General features: G+C 40.6%; 1 protein-coding gene across 1 annotated transcript in view; it reads left to right on the forward strand.

The window, feature by feature from the left end:
- The window catches only part of LOC124117952 (apolipophorins-like), a 39,285-nt gene extending 22,876 nt beyond the window's left edge, over positions 1 to 16,409 (forward strand). The window contains exons 20-35 of the mRNA XM_048399826.1: positions 75 to 4,766; positions 4,950 to 5,285; positions 5,517 to 5,682; positions 5,953 to 6,421; positions 7,114 to 7,261; positions 7,570 to 7,690; positions 7,902 to 8,173; positions 8,291 to 8,657; positions 8,959 to 9,173; positions 9,331 to 9,735; positions 9,853 to 9,997; positions 10,138 to 10,335; positions 11,030 to 11,404; positions 11,579 to 11,889; positions 12,828 to 12,896; positions 15,712 to 16,409. Of these exons, the coding sequence (XP_048255783.1) occupies positions 75 to 4,766; positions 4,950 to 5,285; positions 5,517 to 5,682; positions 5,953 to 6,421; positions 7,114 to 7,261; positions 7,570 to 7,690; positions 7,902 to 8,173; positions 8,291 to 8,657; positions 8,959 to 9,173; positions 9,331 to 9,735; positions 9,853 to 9,997; positions 10,138 to 10,335; positions 11,030 to 11,404; positions 11,579 to 11,889; positions 12,828 to 12,896; positions 15,712 to 15,756 (8,334 nt within the window). The 3' untranslated portion in view covers positions 15,757 to 16,409. The remainder of the gene's footprint in view (positions 1 to 74; positions 4,767 to 4,949; positions 5,286 to 5,516; positions 5,683 to 5,952; positions 6,422 to 7,113; positions 7,262 to 7,569; positions 7,691 to 7,901; positions 8,174 to 8,290; positions 8,658 to 8,958; positions 9,174 to 9,330; positions 9,736 to 9,852; positions 9,998 to 10,137; positions 10,336 to 11,029; positions 11,405 to 11,578; positions 11,890 to 12,827; positions 12,897 to 15,711) is intronic.
- Positions 16,410 to 18,830: the final 2,421 nt, after the last annotated feature.

Below are 18,830 nucleotides of genomic sequence, written 5' to 3' on the forward strand. Positions count from 1 at the left end.
CTTCAAAACATTTTATATGAGTTTTAGAAATAGATGACAACTTCAGTTCCTTGAACTACAATTTCTATTTACAGGATGTGAACTTCCATGCTAAAGGTCACCACAGCCATGATAAGAAGAACCTGGCCTCCTCCCTGTCCGTGTCCTATGGTAAGAAACAGAACTTGGAAACAGCCTTCAAACTTCGGGACCGCACTCGCAACAAAATGATCAACTTAGAGGGTTCTTTTACCCTAGCCTACCCTGGACGTGACATAGCATTTGTCAGTAACCTAACACAGAAAAGCCGTACCAAATACTTGCACATCACCAATCTGAATCTGCAGAAGGGACAAAAGTCTACTCTCGTGACTAATTTTGAGAGACCCACATCAAACAGCGTTGAGTTATCAAGTGAAGCCGTTATACATGGCTATGAGCCTGTACGTTTTGTTGGATCTGCTAATCTCAACTGGAAAAATCTTAAACTCTCAGGAAAGGTAAGCAGAAAAGGTGATGCCTATGGGTTAACAGGAGAGTCTGTTGTCAATACAAAACAGAAGAACGGTAAATGGAAGCTGGTGGTAGATTACCTCAAGAAACAGGTTACAGTCAAAGCGAATGGTGGAAAACATGGTGATAAATATAAAGCAGAATTTGACGCTGAATTAAATGATGAGACTGCTGCAAAATCTAGATATTCTGGATCAGTTTTATTCCACAACAAAGGTGGGGCCAACAGGAGACTAGGAGGAAGCTTTGAAGTGAGGACTCCTATTGAAAATTATGCAAGGGTTGCTGGAGACTTTGACTATTCCAATGACAGGAAGGAAGTCAGCGTTAAAGGCTCTGCAGGATATGGACATAAACAGATATCAGCCACTGCAAGTATGGACAAGCCTTTCAAAGTAACAAATCTGGGTCTCAGCTTTGCTGCAACAACACCATTCCAGAGATTTGAAGCCATTGAAATTAATGTCATCAATAAGTTTGATAATACACTGCTGTCTCAAGTGAAGTATGTAGTTGGGCCACACAATGCTGACATGAAGTTTTCTGCTGAATATGCAGTCACAACTCTCAAAAGAGACATCCAGGCAGGGTTTGTTTTTAAATCCAGTCTACGTGCATATAGAAGTGTATCTGTCAGCTTTGAACACAGTGATGATGGACATACATACAGTAAAAGCAAAGTGAAATATAATGACAATGGGGACATGTACAAAGCAGAATTTGATATGAATGCTATAAATACTAGGATAAATTTCAATGGTAATGGTAACCTTATCCTCATATCTCCAAATAACAAAATAATTACTACCCTTCATCATGAACACCGCCCTTATGCCTTAAGTACCACCTTCAACACTGATTGGGGCAAAGGACAGAAGATTCTTGTTGATGTCAGTGCTGGCTATGAAAAAATAGTCAACACGAAGGTTAACAGTGAAGTAATTATCCAGACACCTTGGGCACCAGTTAATGATGTAGATGTGAACCTCGCTTATGAACAAGGAACAGGTTACCTCAAGCTGAATACATTAGCTAAGAACAACAGACAAACTTTAGTCTTACTTGACTCTAATTACAGAAGAAATCATGGTCTTGCTGAGTTGGATGTCAGCCTAACTGGGTCCATGCTAGCAAATGATATCATGGGTAAAGTGAATGTAAATGAATATGAGAGTAACCCAAAGAGAGGACATGCAGAATTCCAGTGGGCAAGAGCGAAGAAGATATCAATGGATGTATACCTTGATTTGCAGCCTACCATTTACAGTGTTGATTCCAGTGTTAGGATCACGACACCATTTAAGGGGGCAGAAAATATCGTTTTTAAATATAAGAACAAAAAACGTGGTAAAGAGTGGGTATCCAAAGTGACACTAGAGTATGGCCTTGGTATGTACATTACAGGAGAAACTCATCTCCACATGGACAATTTGAGAAAGTTCAGAGTAAGTATAGACTCTTCCTTCCCGGAGATGCAACATTTTGAAAGTGGAATTGAAATGTCTGGATCAGTTAATAAGAACGCAAGATTATCAGCCGATGTTGAAATAAGGCCATTGATGCGGAAAATGGCTGCAGAAGTCAGCTGGAACCTTGTAAGACAGCTCAGTGGCATGATCAGGTTAGACACACCCTTCAAACAGTTCAGATACCTTCAAGTGACAGGAACCCATCTCACCAACACACTTGGCAAGACATGTCATTTGAAAATGGAATATCATCCCAGCAAAGTCATTGTTCTGAACACTACATATCATATCAATGCTATTACTGATTTTGCACTTGATTCAGTTCTCGAGACTCCCTATCCCAAGTACAGGAAGTTCGAAGCTGAGCTCTCTTTCAAAAAACCAGGCATGGCAATGGAAGGACGGGCATCTTTGAAGACTCCTTTTGAAACTTACAAAGTTGTTTCAGCTAATTTTAACCATGCCATGTCCAGGCAGAATATCCAGACCCATGCTGAGGCGAGTTACGGACCAGGGAAAAAGATAGAATCAGACCTGTATTTGAATTGGAATGATGGAGTTGATGGCAGTGTAACATTCCGCTCACCATTAAAGCGACTAGAGACCATCAGAGTAACCATTAATCATCACGGCACAACATGGAGAGATTTCACATCTAAGACACAAGTCCAGTATGCCAATAAGCGAATTGAGGGAGACGTTTCATTCAGACATGGCACTAAAACAACTGGATCCCTTCTTGTGAAGACACCATTCCAAGGTTTTGAAAACATAAATGCCAAGATTAATAGAGAAGGTAGAATTAATGACTTCAAATTGAAGGGAATCCTGATATATGGCACAAAGAGTCATGAAGGTGCACTTCAATTTGCCCTGAAAGATGACCGTTTTGGTATTGCATCTGTGCTGAAGACACCATCCCTTGAGAACATGAAATTAAGCTACATGATGACTGGTAACTGGACGGACTTCTCAACCAAGTATGAAGTGGCTTATGGTACAGCTTACAAGCTTGACGAGGCCATATCGTTCAAGGTTAGCAGCACAGACTTCAGTGTTCGTTACGATGCGGGATACACCTGGCAGGGTGAAAGCAGGTTGATTGGAGCTACAGCTGTCAAGCAGGGTGACATTAATAACTTCAATGTGGAGCTTGGTGGAAAGTTCAACTCCAAAGTAATGCATGCTGTTACATCTTTCCAGAGAGGAAGAATATCAAGAGGTAATTTTAGACTTACCACTCCTTTCAAACAATACACTGATGTTGGCGTTTCCTTTGATCACACTGGGGATGAAAACCGGTTTAGTACCAATGCCAGATTCAACATTCGGGATGACATGGATTATGAAGCAAGAGTTGAAAACCTGAAACAAGGTGAAAAGAGGATTGAAACTACTGTTGAGCTGAAGACGCCTCACAAGGGTCATGAAGATTACAAATTAACATATCAGCATAGCTTGAGGAAAAACAGGTTGGTAGCTGAGGCAGAGGTTTACCAAAATAGACGGAAGACCTATTCTGCTGATGCCAATGTTGCCTACACTGTACCCGTCACTGCAACCCTGAACATAATCACTCCCCATGAAGGATACAGAAGTATCAAAGCATCTGGAAACTACAAGAAGAGAAACACCCGCCACACATTCTCTGCCACTGCTAATGTTGGTAAGCATGGTGCTATCACTGCAGAGTCTACTGTTGATACCAGCGGTGCTCCCTACACAGGTAGTGCTACGGTGAACACACCATTCACAGGATACGAACAAATCACAATGCACTTCACACATCGGGGACAACATATTCGTGACTTTAGAACAACAGTCACAGCCAATCTCCCAAAAATGAAAACAATAACTTGTGAAGCATCGTCCCTCTTCCGGATGGGAAAGGATTTTAATGGACTGTTCACGATGTCAAGTGGCTTGAAGAACATGGAGGATATCAGACTATTGCTAAGAGGCTCAAGGACAGGAGATATATCTGAGCTCCATTCTGAACTTGGTTGGCAAAAGAGCAAAGTTATCACAACTTCTTCGAATTTCCGCTTTGTAAACGATATGAGCGGGGTTGAACTGGCTACTGGAACATCCATCACAACTCCATTTAGCCAAATTGCCACAACAAACTTCAAGTTGGATCACATGCACAATTCTGAAAAGGTTGCAGAGAGGATCACTTTTGACTACAATGGGAAATCTTATCTCGATGCTGACATGGACTATACGCATGGGCATCGACATGAAGGTTCCATCAATATCAGAACACCCAGACCAATGTCAATGAGAGTTGATGGTCAATATGAGGTAAAACAGTTTCACACAGATCTCTTCCTTAATTGGAACCACGATGATCTTGAGAGTAACGTCAAGTTTGAGACAGCCTACAATGATAGAACTGTCAATGCTAACGTGGACACAGACTTGAAATTTATGGTTATCCACCCAGTGCGAACAATGGGAATTGAGACTGTAGTGAAGAAACTCCCTATGCAAATGCAAAATAAAGCACTCATTACCTGGGACCAAAAGATGGGCAGCACATTTGCTTATGATGTGCAGTGGAATGACCGAAATAGTCGATATCGGCAAGCAAGTGATGGCAGTGTTCTGGTTGTCGTCCCAACAAGAAGTGTCAAAGTAGGTGGATCCTATGTTAACAGTACGTTTGGCAAGAGCTTAGATGCCACAGTGATGTGGGATGCAGAGAGAGACCAGACCAAACAAGTGGCTGTCAAGTTGGATATGGATCAGAGAAGCAAGTCTGTCAAGAGGTCTGTCCTGGTCCATCTACCATCAATCAAAAAGGTAAAAATGTTACCATTTAATACAACTGTAGTACTGTTCAGTGACAATGCAACCACATTAACACACATCCTAAACCTTATTATATATTTGAGCTGGACGCTCTCAAATAAACCCTTGCATGGCCTGATACTTAATGTACATTTTCTGAAATCTACAAAGACATTTTCTTATTCTTGTGATCAGGACTACAAGCTGGAAACATCCATGATCAGAAATCAAGGCAACGTTCTCGTAGATGGAACAACAATATTCACCTATTCTCCAGATCCTCGCAAGGCCTTGACTCTCACCACAAAGATGGAGAATTTGGGTGCCAGTGGTTACAACAACTACTCTGTGTCTGTGGGTATCAACCACCCATCGACCTCTACCAACCTGCTGCTGAACACACACCTGGGCAACACCTCCATGTCCTGCTCGGGTGGTCTCGTCCTCTCTTATGAAGCCCGGAACAGACAGAAGAAGTACTTTGTTCTCAAAGGTGATGTAAACCACAAAATGAAGAAAATGAATATTGAGGTAAGACTTTTTTCATTTCCATAATAATAATTGCCTAATATGTAGTTTGAATGTAAAAAGTCAACCTGCTAAACGTCTGACTCTAACATAACATGAAATCTCTGATTTGAAGTCAAAATTGAACCTAGGATTCAGATTTACATTTATCATAGAAATTAATCCAAGTTGAAAGTGAATACATATATGACATGTTGAAGCAACACTAATTATAATGATAAAAAAATATTGCAGGCGAGTTCCCCACTGAAACATGTTGTGCTGAGTGGCCGGATGTTTAAGGACATTGAGTACCACTTTGGACTCACCAATACTTACGACCATAACAAGGTTGTCAACACTGAGATCATGGTCGACACTGAAAGAAAAACACTCAACTTGGACTTTGCCTACAACTCTGGTAAGGCATGGCCAACATTTCTTTTGAAATGCATCCTAAATAATCATAACTTTGTGATTAACATTTTCTGAAGATCTTCTCATTTCTCACTTGCCATGTTCCTTCTATACTTACCTATACTGACAGCCATACATTCCTCCAAATTTAAAATGGATACTAAGTCTTTAAAGAAGCAGATTATGATCCACACTGAATTTGCTATGTTTATTATCAACTTCATTGTCGATCGGCTGTCAAGGTTTTCTAAAAGACCATGTGTCCTGTTTACAGAGGATCCTAATGACAGCATCCATCTGTCAGCCGGCTATGTGAACGACACAGCCATCCAAGCTGAGATCTACAGAAAGGTCAGCCGGCAGCGTATCCCAGAAAGTTGGATAGCCGTACGTCTCAACTCATCCCACATCCTCCACACACGCGTCACCTGGCGACCAAGCTCTCTCATGGAGCTGCAGCAGTTCGTGTCGTCCAAGGCGCTGGTGTACAGCTATGTGATGAATGAAGCAGCGAGTGAAGTGTCTCAAGCAATGGGACAGGAGGTGACAGCCAAATATAACAGAATCGCCAACGAAATCTTCAATGAAATGAAGCCAGTCTTTACTCTTCTGGAGAAGGAGATGGCAAATGCCAAGGTCAATCTGGACCTAGTCCAACGTGAAGTGCGCAGAGCTTATAGAAGGAACGACTTGTATATCAAGGACATGGGCAATGCTGTCAATAGCGCTTTCAACAAGATGTTGTAAGTTGACTTACATATACATACATACATGCACAGTGAGTGAGTGAGTGAATATGGTTTTACGCCGCTTTTAGCAATATTCCAGCAATATCACGGCCGGGGACACCAGAAATGGGCTTCAAACATTGTACCATGTCGGGAATCGAACCCAGGTCTTCGGCGTGACGAGCGAACGCTTTAACCACTAGGCTACCCGACCGCCCTTTATACATGCACAGAGAAATGGTGTGTTTGCATCATGGTCTGCAATATTTGATACATTGCGTGGAATGGCGGGTTTGAATCCTCACATGGGTACAATGTGGGAAGCCGATGTCAGGTGTCCCCCTCCCCCCCTCCCCTCCCCCCCCCCCCCCCCCCCCCCCCATTGTGATATTACTAGAATATTGCTAAAGGTGGCGTAAAACCATACTAATTCAATGTTGATGTGCATCACAGTCATGTATTTAGAGACCAGTGGTTGTATAATGTGCGACAGTCCACACAATCTGCTCCACACATTGTACTCCTCCCATCTCCATGGTAGTCAGCTCTTCAAAAGAAATAGTGCTCAGAAGACATAAGTGGCTCTGAAATCGCAATGCGATGTTAAATGTTTAATTTAAAATGATTAAGTTTAAGGACTGTTTTCAGTTCCAAATATATGAGTTTCAGTTTGTGACAACAGGGTTATTAGCAGATGTTTGTTTCAGTGGAGGATTTGGCAACTTTGTTGAAGAGTTTGAAAGGTTCTATATGAAGACTGAAAGGACCTTAACACAGTTGCTTCACACTGTCAAGAACTACCCAATCACTCAGAAATATATGCAGTTTGTAGATAAGCTCATCAGTGATCTCAAGGTGAGTATATAAGCATGTCATGCATTAGTCAGTACTCTCCAGGTTTCCAGTACCTAACATGGCTTCAGTGGATTTGAATGTATGATAATCATATGACCAGCTCCTACGACACACGTGCAGTGTACCAGCGACTCTGAAACTCCAGGGAGGGGGTGGTGTTGGAGGAAATAGGATTCCAGATATGTTGAAACAGTAATGTTACACCATTCCTTTTATCATATATGAAGAATAGGTGCATGGTTTGGGGCATTTATTGGCAATATATGCTCTTCATTTCATGTTATTTTGTAATGTAACTGTATGTTCAGAACTTCCGCCAGTTGAGTGCAGCCAAGATGCAGATGTGGACATACCAGATGGACAAGGCATCCAATGAACTGTACAAGTCCTACCTTACATACACACGTTCTCTGCAAAGGAAAATGAAAGGTTTGTGGAATAACAATAACATTCTCACAAGCGGCACAGCAATTAAGCAGCAAACTATGAAACCAAAATTTTATAGATTTAGTAAATACATCATATATTTGTCTGCTGCTTCATTTATGTCACTAATGGGTGTGGTGGATTCCCCATGAATTGTACGTTTAACGTATATGTCAGGGTACTCCCATGATGCATGTTTTATTGAATGATCCAGGTTTCGCTTCATCAATCATGGATCATCCTAAAGTAAAAGGCATCCGGGCCACATATGCCAACCTGAAGTCTCAGGTTGCCAGCCTACCAGAAGTGGACTACAAACAATATGGGGAAATCCTAGATGGGGCCTTACAGAAGGCTCTAGAACCCCTGGCGCTGGGAGAAAAGTACAATGTGATGAAGATTAAGGCGAAGGAAGCGTTTGAATCCCTGAACATCCACCAAGACCTGAAACGAGCACATCATATCGCGAATGAAATCCACCAACAGGTATTGTGTTACAGCTTTCCATTGTTATTAAATGGTTGTTCTGTTTGTTTCTTTTTGTCTGTGTCTGCTCCTTCTCTCTACCGGCGATACTTATGTTATGCTTCTATGTTATTGCAGTTTGTGTGGACCTACAAATACTGGGACTTGGATTCCAACCTCCGCCTCACCATGCTCAGGCTGTACGAGGCATCGCGCGACATGATTTTCATGGAAATGAACAAACTGAAGGACAGCCTGGTGGACCTTGACAAGTCCAGGGTTATTGTGTATGATCCCCTGAACGGAGAGCTGCAGGTGGAACTATACCTGCCTGTCCCACTCAAGTCTCTGGCAGAAGCACCGGACTTCAACATCCGCCATTACATCCGCAAGGTGAAGAACTTTGTTGACAGATACATCCCTGGCAGAAACTACTCCGTGTGGGACACCTACTACAAGTTTGTTCCTTCAGTGGACTCATCCACATGGATGCCACCTTACAGAGGTAAGACATAAGGGCATACAGCTGTGGGGTGCACAGATGGCGACACTCAGTTGCAACGATTTTTGGTATACACTAGCTAGGTTTCACAGCTCTGGCTTCAAACTACATGGTATTTTCGCTAGAATTCATTATAAGAAACTGCATGCAGTCAATTTTTATTACAAAATTTGTAGAAAGATATAATGCATTATTTACATGGCAGGGTGTTCTATAGGCCAGCCCAATCCCACATAGGTGATGATGTTTACACGTCTGTGGATGGAGGTCCTCCTGTAACACATAGGTCTTGTTCTCTTTACAGCCTATGCAGCAGTTGTGGGTAACCAGCACTTCATCACATTTGACAAGAATCACTTTGATTTTGCCGGACGCTGCAGCTATGTGCTGACACGCGACATGGTCGATGATAACTTCACAGTAGTCGTCAATTACGACAACAACATGCGTGCTCCCAAGAAGAAGTCTATGCTTGTCATGTTGAGAGGCATTAACATTGAAGTCGGCACCAATTACAAGGTCAGCCCCATCGATACCTCTTACCATTTAATACCCAGGCAAAAATGAAATGCTAAGATTAGTGAGCCGTTAAACAACAAGCAATGATCAGTACCGCAGTGGTCCGAGTCTAAAGCATATCATCGGCCATGTAACATATTGTCTCTGCCTCTTCCAGGTCTTGGTGAACGACCAGCCAGTGGAGCTGCCCTTCACCCAGGGCAAGGTGGAGGCCATCAGGGAGAACTATCACATTACCGTCGATGACGGTACCGGGCTGACCGTGGAGGTAGATCCAGTCAACGACATCTACACTATCGGACTGAGTGGTTGGTACCACGGCAGGGTTGCCGGACTCCTTGGAACATTTGACAACGAGAACAGTAACGACATGCTCTCCATCAATCGCCAGAAACTGACTGATGTAACTGACTTCGCCAACTCTTGGGAGGTTGGTCACCGATCATGCAGAGCCTCCAACAAGGCCACCGAGATCAGCATGGCCAATGTTGACTCCATCTACCCAGAGTGTGTAGCATACTTCAAGGCCCAGACATCTCAGTTCAGACCTTGCTTCTCTGTGGTAAGTCAGTCAGACAGACAACAAATACATAGTAATGTAGTTACACTGATGTGTAAATGCTGTTGAAAATACAGCGAAGAGTGTCCGTGTTTTAAGTTGAACTATTGGCTGTTGTAGGTACCAGCTGAAGAGTTCCTTCACACGTGTGTAGGTTACGTCCAGACTGGAGCCACACCCACTAATGCCAGCTGCAGGACCGCTGCCCAGTATACGCATCTCTGCAGAACCCACGGTGTCTACCTGAGTGTGCCCACGAACTGTGGTCAGTAGTAACTAAGTATATACTATTGTGTCTAATCATTATCCTAATGTATGGAGATGAGATCTGTTTACTAACAATTTTTAAAAAATGTACTCATTACATGTATGAAGTGCTTCACACAATTATCATTTCCCCTTCAGTAAGCTGTGCCCTGACCAGCGACCTGACCTCCATCACCAGTGGTATGTCCGTGCAGCTGACCGCTGGAGACAAGGAAGCGTCGCTGCCATCGTCCGCAGACGTCATCCTGGTTCTAGAGGAGAAGAACACTCAGAAGTTAACAGCAACAACACTTGGAGATCTCATCACTGAAGTGGACTCTGCACTCGGGAATGTTGGTATGTCTCAGCCTGGTCATAAGTTGAGAGGTTCTGTGATAGCCCAAGGCAGCACTTCGCTGTGTAGAGTTGTGTGCTTTACTAGTGCCAGGATGTGGGAAGTGACAGTGATTCATGGTCTGAACCATGCCCGTGCTCGAGTTGTTATAGCAATTGGTAAATATCTACTTAGTGCGTCACTTTGGACTTATGTACACAATCAGCCAACAATAATGATATAACTGAAATACCATCAAAACCGCAAAAACCCACTCTCTCACTCAGTCCCTTCTTTTGTTCATTAAACCTAACGTTTCGGGCCTTAATTAGTGTCCCGTTGCTCATGGGATATGATACGTTCTAAGCATCTGGACGTTAGAAGTTTGAGACGCCGTGATATAACCGTAGTACTGTTCAAAGCGGCATTCAACCCAGCTCAACCACTCACTCACTCACTCATTAAGGGCTTGTAATGGATCAAGTGGTTAGGCTCTGTAACTATTTGCGTGTCATCATACTGGACGACCTGGGACATTGCTCGTTCCTTCAATCACTGGTTCAGATGTCCCAGATGCCCCAGGTTTCATACAGGCCGTGAACAAGATGAAGCTGTAATTGCTAAAACAACAGACGAACCACATTTCTTTAGTAATATAATGGAGCATAGAATTGGGGAATAGATTTCATCTTAGGTTCATATCTTTTTCCCCTACAGGTATCAACCAGAACAAGTATGGCTTGGTTGGCTACGGAGGGCCCGGGCGCCTAGAGATGGAGCATAGTCGAACATTTGACGGTCATCTCTTCAGCCATGCCAAAAGATTCTTGAGGGGCGTTGAAAGTATTGTGTACTCCGACAGCAAGGTAGCAGGGGACGGCCTGGCCGCCATCAGACTTGCCACCACCTACCCCTTCAGGACAGGAGTGGCCAAGGTCATCTTGTTTATCCCAGCCTCTGACTGTGAGGCCAATGAGGCTCATGTGGACATGGACGGCATACTGACAGCCCATGGTTTCGTCATGCATGTACTCCGCAGCAAGCCCATGGACATCCGAGACAACAGGCCTGTCAGAAATGTTCAGATATATGGTGAGTGTTATAACAGCGATGGATGATATAAAGTTCTTAGTTTTAATGGGAGTTCAAATAAGTCCAAACATTTGTATTCAAAATGAGTCCTTTATATAACACAATGCAACCTTACACTGGTGAAGGCGCGTTAATGTTGTAAAAGGGTTAAAACATTTCCCGTCCTATCTACAGGCATGGACCAAGCACAGATTTTCACCATGAGGTCTCGCCGAACGCGCAATGAGGAGCTGTTCAAGAAGCTAGTCCAGCCAGCCGACAGATGTTCCCAACTTGCCCTCAACTCTAATGGCTCAATCTTCGACTCCACCCATATGCAGGGTGGAAGCTCCAAGAACAGGAGGGAATTTGTCCGGAACTTCGCCTCCCGTGTTGCCATGACAGCAGCACCACCTGTGTGTCAAACATGCAAGTGTGAACAGGATGCGACAGGAATGGGCAAAACTGTCTGCAAACCTTGCGACCAGGCGTCTTTCTTGTGGAGGGTGAGTATTTAATATCCCACAGATGACATTCTGATTTCCATACCAAATGAAGCACGCCTTTCCTTGAGCAACAGGATAAGAGTAATATTATTTTAAATCAGGTCTATTCTTATCAGTATAATATTGCTGAAAAGGACATAACATGTTGGGCATTAAATGTGAAATGAAACTGTTATATTTAAACGGTTTTACTTATGTTTGGGACAATCAAGAAGTAATTCCTAAAGAATTCTGTTGTACTTTATAGGCAGAGATGTATTGATATTTACATTCAAGCATTTCCAAAATTGGATTACAGCTGGTGTTATCTATGGAATCTTGTGTAAACATTAATGCCAAAGTCAATTTGGGTCATACTTATTGATTGAATTTGGTATGGGAATACAAATTTCTCTAAAAGTGTTTGTGAAACACTTTGTAAACATATATTTTTAGCATTTAAAGAACGACAAAAGTGCCTCGACCCCCATGTATGACCAGTATGCTTTTGCTACCATAAATTGCCATGGTGCACCTATGTAATTCAGTGTCATATGTGCTTTGTATCATGGGCCGGTGGCCCCTTTACTCAGTAAACTCATTTCATTAACAAATCTCCATTTGCAAGTGATATATCACTTGCATATGTTAAATATTGTCCATTTTCAGAATAGTTGAAAATCGTTTTAAGTTTTACCTTGTGTGGAGTCCTTGGCTCTCTGTGATTATGAAACTTATTAACTATTATACTAATATAATACATTTTGAGTTAGCAGACGAACAAAGTGATGTTTGATCCACACGAGTCTTACTTGCTGTGACTGCTAATTTGACCGTGTTACGTCCCCTTTTTAAAGTAAAGTACCCGCTATCAACCATGAGGTTCTTTTGTCAATACCTACTTGTTGTACTGCACCTGCTGTACTGCACCTGCTAATGCACCTACTGTTGTCTTGCAGTACATGCCCGACTGGTGGAGCAGCAACAGAACCCCGGTGGTTCGAGATGTCTTGACAGAACAACTGAAGGTATGTACGGACATCTCAAGAAGGCCATAAGGGCCGACCAAGACAATTAATAATCTGTTCCGAAACATGCTGGAAGAAATATATTGTCCACATTTTGTTCAGTGGACATGCTTGGTATTTTGAAACTTAAGGTGTTGTGGGTTCAGAAAAATTGTTCTGTCTCAAATATTACATGTTAAGTCCCAGAGGCAGTAGTTACCGGATAATCTTACCATAGGACCATTTCTAACTATACATGACTGTACCTGGTTATTGTGACTGTATATGGTTATATATGCAGGTATATGACTATTTATGACTTTACCTGGCTATATATGACTGTATATGGTTATATATGCAGGTATATGACTATTTATGACTTTACCTGGCTATATATGACTGTATATGGTTTATATGCAGGTATATGACTATTTATGACTTTACCTGGCTATATATGACTGTATATGGTTATATATGCAGGTATATGACTATTTATGACTTGACCTGGCTATATATGACTGTATATGGTTATATATGCAGGTATATGACTATTTATGACTTTACCTGGCTATATATGACTGTATATGGTTATATATGCAGGTATATGACTATTTATGACTATATATGACTGTACCTGGCTATATATAGAGAATCTCACCCAAGTGTCTTTTGATATCAAATATATCAACACAAGTTGATAAAAGTGGAAAAAATTCATTCTTTCAACTTTTTCAGTTTGTAGACAGTAATAAGCTGTGTCTCAAGTGTAAAAAGTACTGCTAACAGATTCAGTAGCAGAGCCATTAGTGATGTACTTTGATTGTGACGTCATGGTAACCAATGATGTCACAATGGTCTGCAAAGCATCGTGTTGCAATTTCATTGCAGCCATATCTACAATGTAGATATGGCTTGATCTCACACAAATGATATCTCCTGTGGGAGCCAGTTCTGGATGATAAAGGAATTTGGTTATATCTGTAGGTATATGACCATTTCTGACTATATATGACTGTACCTGGCTATATATGACTATCAGGTTATATCTGTAGGTGTTTGACTATTTCTGACTATATATGACTGTACCTGGCTATATATGACTATCAGGTTATATCTGTAGGTATTTGACTATTTCTGACTATATATGACTGTACCTGGCTATATATGACTATCTGGTTATATCTGTAGGTATATGACCATTTCTGACTATATATGACTGTACCTGGCTATATGACTATCAGGTTATATCTGTAGGTATTTGACTATTTCTGACTATATATGACTGTACCTGGCTATATATGACTATCTGGTTATATCTGTAGGTATTTGACTATATATGACTGTACCATGATATATATTACTATCTGGTTATATCTGTAGGTATTTGACTATTTCTGACTATATATGACTGTACCTGGCTATATATGACTAGCTGGTTATATCTGTAGGTATAAGACCATTTCTGACTATATATGACTGTACCTGGCTATATATGACTATCTGGTTATATCTGTAGGTATTTGACTATTTCTGACTATATATGACTGTACCTGGCTATATGTGACTGTATCTGGTTATATCTGTAGGTATTTGACTATTTCTGACTATATATGACTGTACCTGGCTATATATGACTATCTGGTTATATCTGTAGGTGTTTGACTATTTCTGACTATATATGACTGTACCTGGCTATATGTGACTATCAGGTTATATCTGTAGGTATTTGACTATTTCTGACTATATATGACTGTACCTGGCTATATATGACTATCTGGTTATATCTGTAGGTGTTTGACTATTTCTGACTATATATGACTGTACCTGGCTATATGTGACTGTATCTGGTTATATCTGTAGGTATTTGACTATTTCTGACTATATATGACTGTACCTGGCTATATATGACTATCTGGTTATATCTGTAGGTATTTGACTATTTCTGACTATATATGACTGTACCATGATATATATGACTATCTGGTTATATCTGTAGGTATTTGACTATTTCTGACTATATATGACTGTACCTGGCTATATATGACTATCTGGTTATATCTGTAGGTATATGACTATTTCTGACTATATATGACTATACCTGGCTTTATATGACTATCTGGTTATATCTGTAGGTATTTGACTATTTCTGACTATATTTGACTGTACCTGGCTATACATGACTATCTGGTTATATCTGTAGGTATTTGACTATTTCTGACTATATATGACTGTACCTGGCTATATATGACTATCTGGTTATATCTGTAGGTATATGACTATTTCTGACTATATATGACTATACCTGGCTATATATGACTATCTGGTTATATCTGTAGGTATTTGACTATTTCTGACTATATATGACTGTACCTGGCTATATGTGACTGTATCTGGTTATATCTGTAGGTATTTGACTATTTCTGACTATATATGACTGTACCTGGCTATATATGACTATCTGGTTATATCTGTAGGTATATGACTATTTCTGACTATATGTGACTGTATCTGATTATAGCAAATGGTATCTGACAATATTTGACTACCTGGCTATATGTCAATGTATCTGACTCTATATGTCTTATCTGACCATGTATGACTGTAGCTGGCTATATCTGGGGTATACGACTATATCTGACTTTATCAAAGTGTATGTGGCAGTATCTGACAGTATCTAAGGGTATTAGAGTGCATCTGAATACTCATGCCTGTAGCTGGCGGTATGTGACTATATCTCACTATATCCAATGGTATGTGACACTATGTGCCTGTGTCTGACAGTATCTAATAGGTATTTGACTGTATTTGATTATATCTGACTGTTCATCTGTTACAGGAGTACCTAGGATCAGTCCAGCGCCAGGTGTCTTTGGCAGCCTGATGCCATCCCTCAAGTTAGGGAAGGATTCGGCTGTGTTGATAACTGTACACCACGACTTCAGATGTGTCAGTTGCATGTAGATTTCTAGATGTCATGTCTGTTCCTGTACTTTCCTCTGCATCAGGGTGTTTCCTGCGTGTGTATACACTATGGCCTCCTAACTCTGCTCAGACAGACCGTAGGTCATGGCACCAGAAGGAACAAGTTCAACTTGTGTTCACTAAGATGTTTATATTTGTTGTTTATCGTCATAATATTTCACTCCTTCATCTTGCCATAATCGAAACAATAATCCAAGACATTTAAGGGTATTGGTCATTGATAACTGTGATTCATTATCTTTATTTATTAAAAGAGCATCTATGTGCTGCACATACTCTTAGTGTTTAGGAAAACACCACATTGTCAATTTTGACTCCACAGTGGCTCAGTGTTTCGAGCGTCACCAATGTTTAGGGCAATATTCACATTTTGTATTGTGCACGGTTTGAAGCATCTATTTCTGTTCAATGTTGTAACTTTGTACTTCTACATATCTAGATGAGTCGCAGTGATCCGTCAAAGTGCCAAAGTTGTAAATAAATTGTCTTCTATTGTACATAAGTCTTTTGTATTTATTTCTTCCTGAATAAAAATGTTTAGCATTTTTATAAGCATGTGTTTCATATTTTATTTGAGTACTAGATTTATTAATTTTGTAGGATATATTATTCCCATCTTTCAGAAAGTTTCATTTTGAAATTCTACCGTGATGAAAATATGATGAATACCTGTCTCCAACGATGCATATGCAAAAACATGTAATGAATTTAAAACGGATTTAATTGCTATAAACATATTTGGGTGATTAATCTGGTTGCCTTAGATGCCCTACACACACACCTCTGTGTTATGTCAGACCCGTGACACACACCTCTGTGTTATGTCAGATCCTGACACACACCTCTGTGTTATGTCAGATCCGTGACACACACCTCTGTGTTATGTCAGATCCGTGACACACACCTCTGTGTTATGTCAGATCCGTGACACACACCTCTGTGTTATGTCAGATCCTGACACACACCTCTGTGTTATGTCAGATCCTGACACACACCTCTGTGTTATGTCAGATCCTGACAAACACCTCTGTGTTATGTCAGATCCTGACACACACCTTTATTACTTTACCAGACTGAAATAACTGAACACAAAAAGTAAGGATTGCTGAGAAAACCAATTCCTCAATAAACATTCATGATAGCATCTTCCTGAGGCGAGGAAGTTAACTGTCTGTAAAAGTCTATAGTCCGAGGCCAGATAACTCCCTTGCCTCGGTAAGATGATATGATAGCAGATATACCACACATCATACACGCAACATATATAAAATTCAAACGAATTATTTCGAAATTTGTAATTTTTTACCCACACGACCATATAAGTGCGATTATCTGGCACTCCTAATCTTGAGGGGTGTATATATTATTCACAATTATGAACAGTGCGATTATCGGACACGTTTGGAGTATATAGTATTCACAATCATTGAAGGGGGCAACTTTCCCCATTATCTACACGAGTTCATCACGGAACAATTGATTCAGTGTTTGTACATTTAAACATTTTGGTGATTTTGTTTTGTTTGTGTATTTGTTCTCCTTAACCTGCAGTCATGGCAGTGTAGTATTGTACAGTGTACTTAGCACAGGTGCTTGGAATGCGTCTATATACATTGTAATACGGACCATTGACCAGGGTGTCCTACGGAGGACTGATTACGTACAATATTCACCGTGTCCACCTAGACGTGTGGTTAACGTCTGTAAACATTGTGCCACGTGCTGCCGGTGAGGTTGCAGACAAATACATGTTGATATTTAATGAACGCTTTAAAAAGGCATACCCATGTATACTGAAGGAGACAGTAGTTGCCCACACGTTTATATTGCCTAATGCAATCGGTTTTGTCTTTTTTTCATTCACAAGGAAGTCCAGTGTTCTTTATGGTCAAACAATTAACTAACCTGATAACTCGCATGTTGATATTTCCTTGCTACATTACATAGTTTGGTAACTCTTATATTGTTATGTATTCCTTCAAACAATTAATTAGATTAGTGTTTATTGTCGAATACAAAAACTTTTTACAGAAGTTTAGCCAAACGATAAACAGTACTATCCTTTGCAACGCTGATATGTCACTGTTAACGGCACTGAGCTGTGTGTGTGTGGTGATCACGTGTTTAATCTTTTATAGATGCTTCAAGGAATCCTATTCTGGAAAAGTCAGGGGTTTTTTTTATATATTTTTCCCTTTCTGAGAAACTGCTCGATTATTATGTATTATTGTAGAAGGCAGTAGATCCGGCACTTCCTGTATACATGTAGTTCTAAATTCTTGTTTTGATGAACACGTGTGTTCAGTGAATTTAGGTATTATTCTGTCATATGGGGTTACAGGGACACATGGCTTCCTCGGTTTAAGACAGGTTGTTGAAATTATATGGTTATATTCATAACTGTGTGATAACATAACAAGAGTGTGCATGCGTCAAGGTGAGAAGACGTTTGGAAAACTGCTCCCGAAAGATTTGTAATTTTATGTACGACATTCTTCCCAGTCCTAAGCTAAGATGCTTACCATGTACTTCTAAACAGTGCTGAAGAAGCTAAGTGGAATCAATCTGGTATTGAATAAGCAATAACGAAGACATATGGAGGATAAGATAGTGTTTTCTTTTATATAAGGTTTGATTCTTCTGTAATTAAAGATGTTATTAGAATCAGAAAAGTGCATCTGGAGTACCAATCTAGTGACAAAAAACATGATAAAGAGAGGTATTCATTATCCACAAACTTCATAGAGGATTAACATACTAAAAGAGAAGATATCCAGTGACACAACAAATATGACCAAGGCAGGTCTTCAGTATGCAAAAGCTGTCAGGAAGATCAAACAAATTTCATATAGGATTACCATACTGTAACACACACTGAACAAACACAAATCTGTAATCCCACATATCCTAGAGATAAGGCGAATTACGCCGCTGAGTAGGACTGTTCCATTATCTCTGTGGGTATTGCCGTAA

The sequence above is a fragment of the Haliotis rufescens genome, unplaced genomic scaffold, assembly GCF_023055435.1.
Source record: "Haliotis rufescens isolate VD_foot unplaced genomic scaffold, xgHalRufe1.0.p SCAF_2, whole genome shotgun sequence".
Taxonomy (NCBI): domain Eukaryota; kingdom Metazoa; phylum Mollusca; class Gastropoda; order Lepetellida; family Haliotidae; genus Haliotis; species Haliotis rufescens.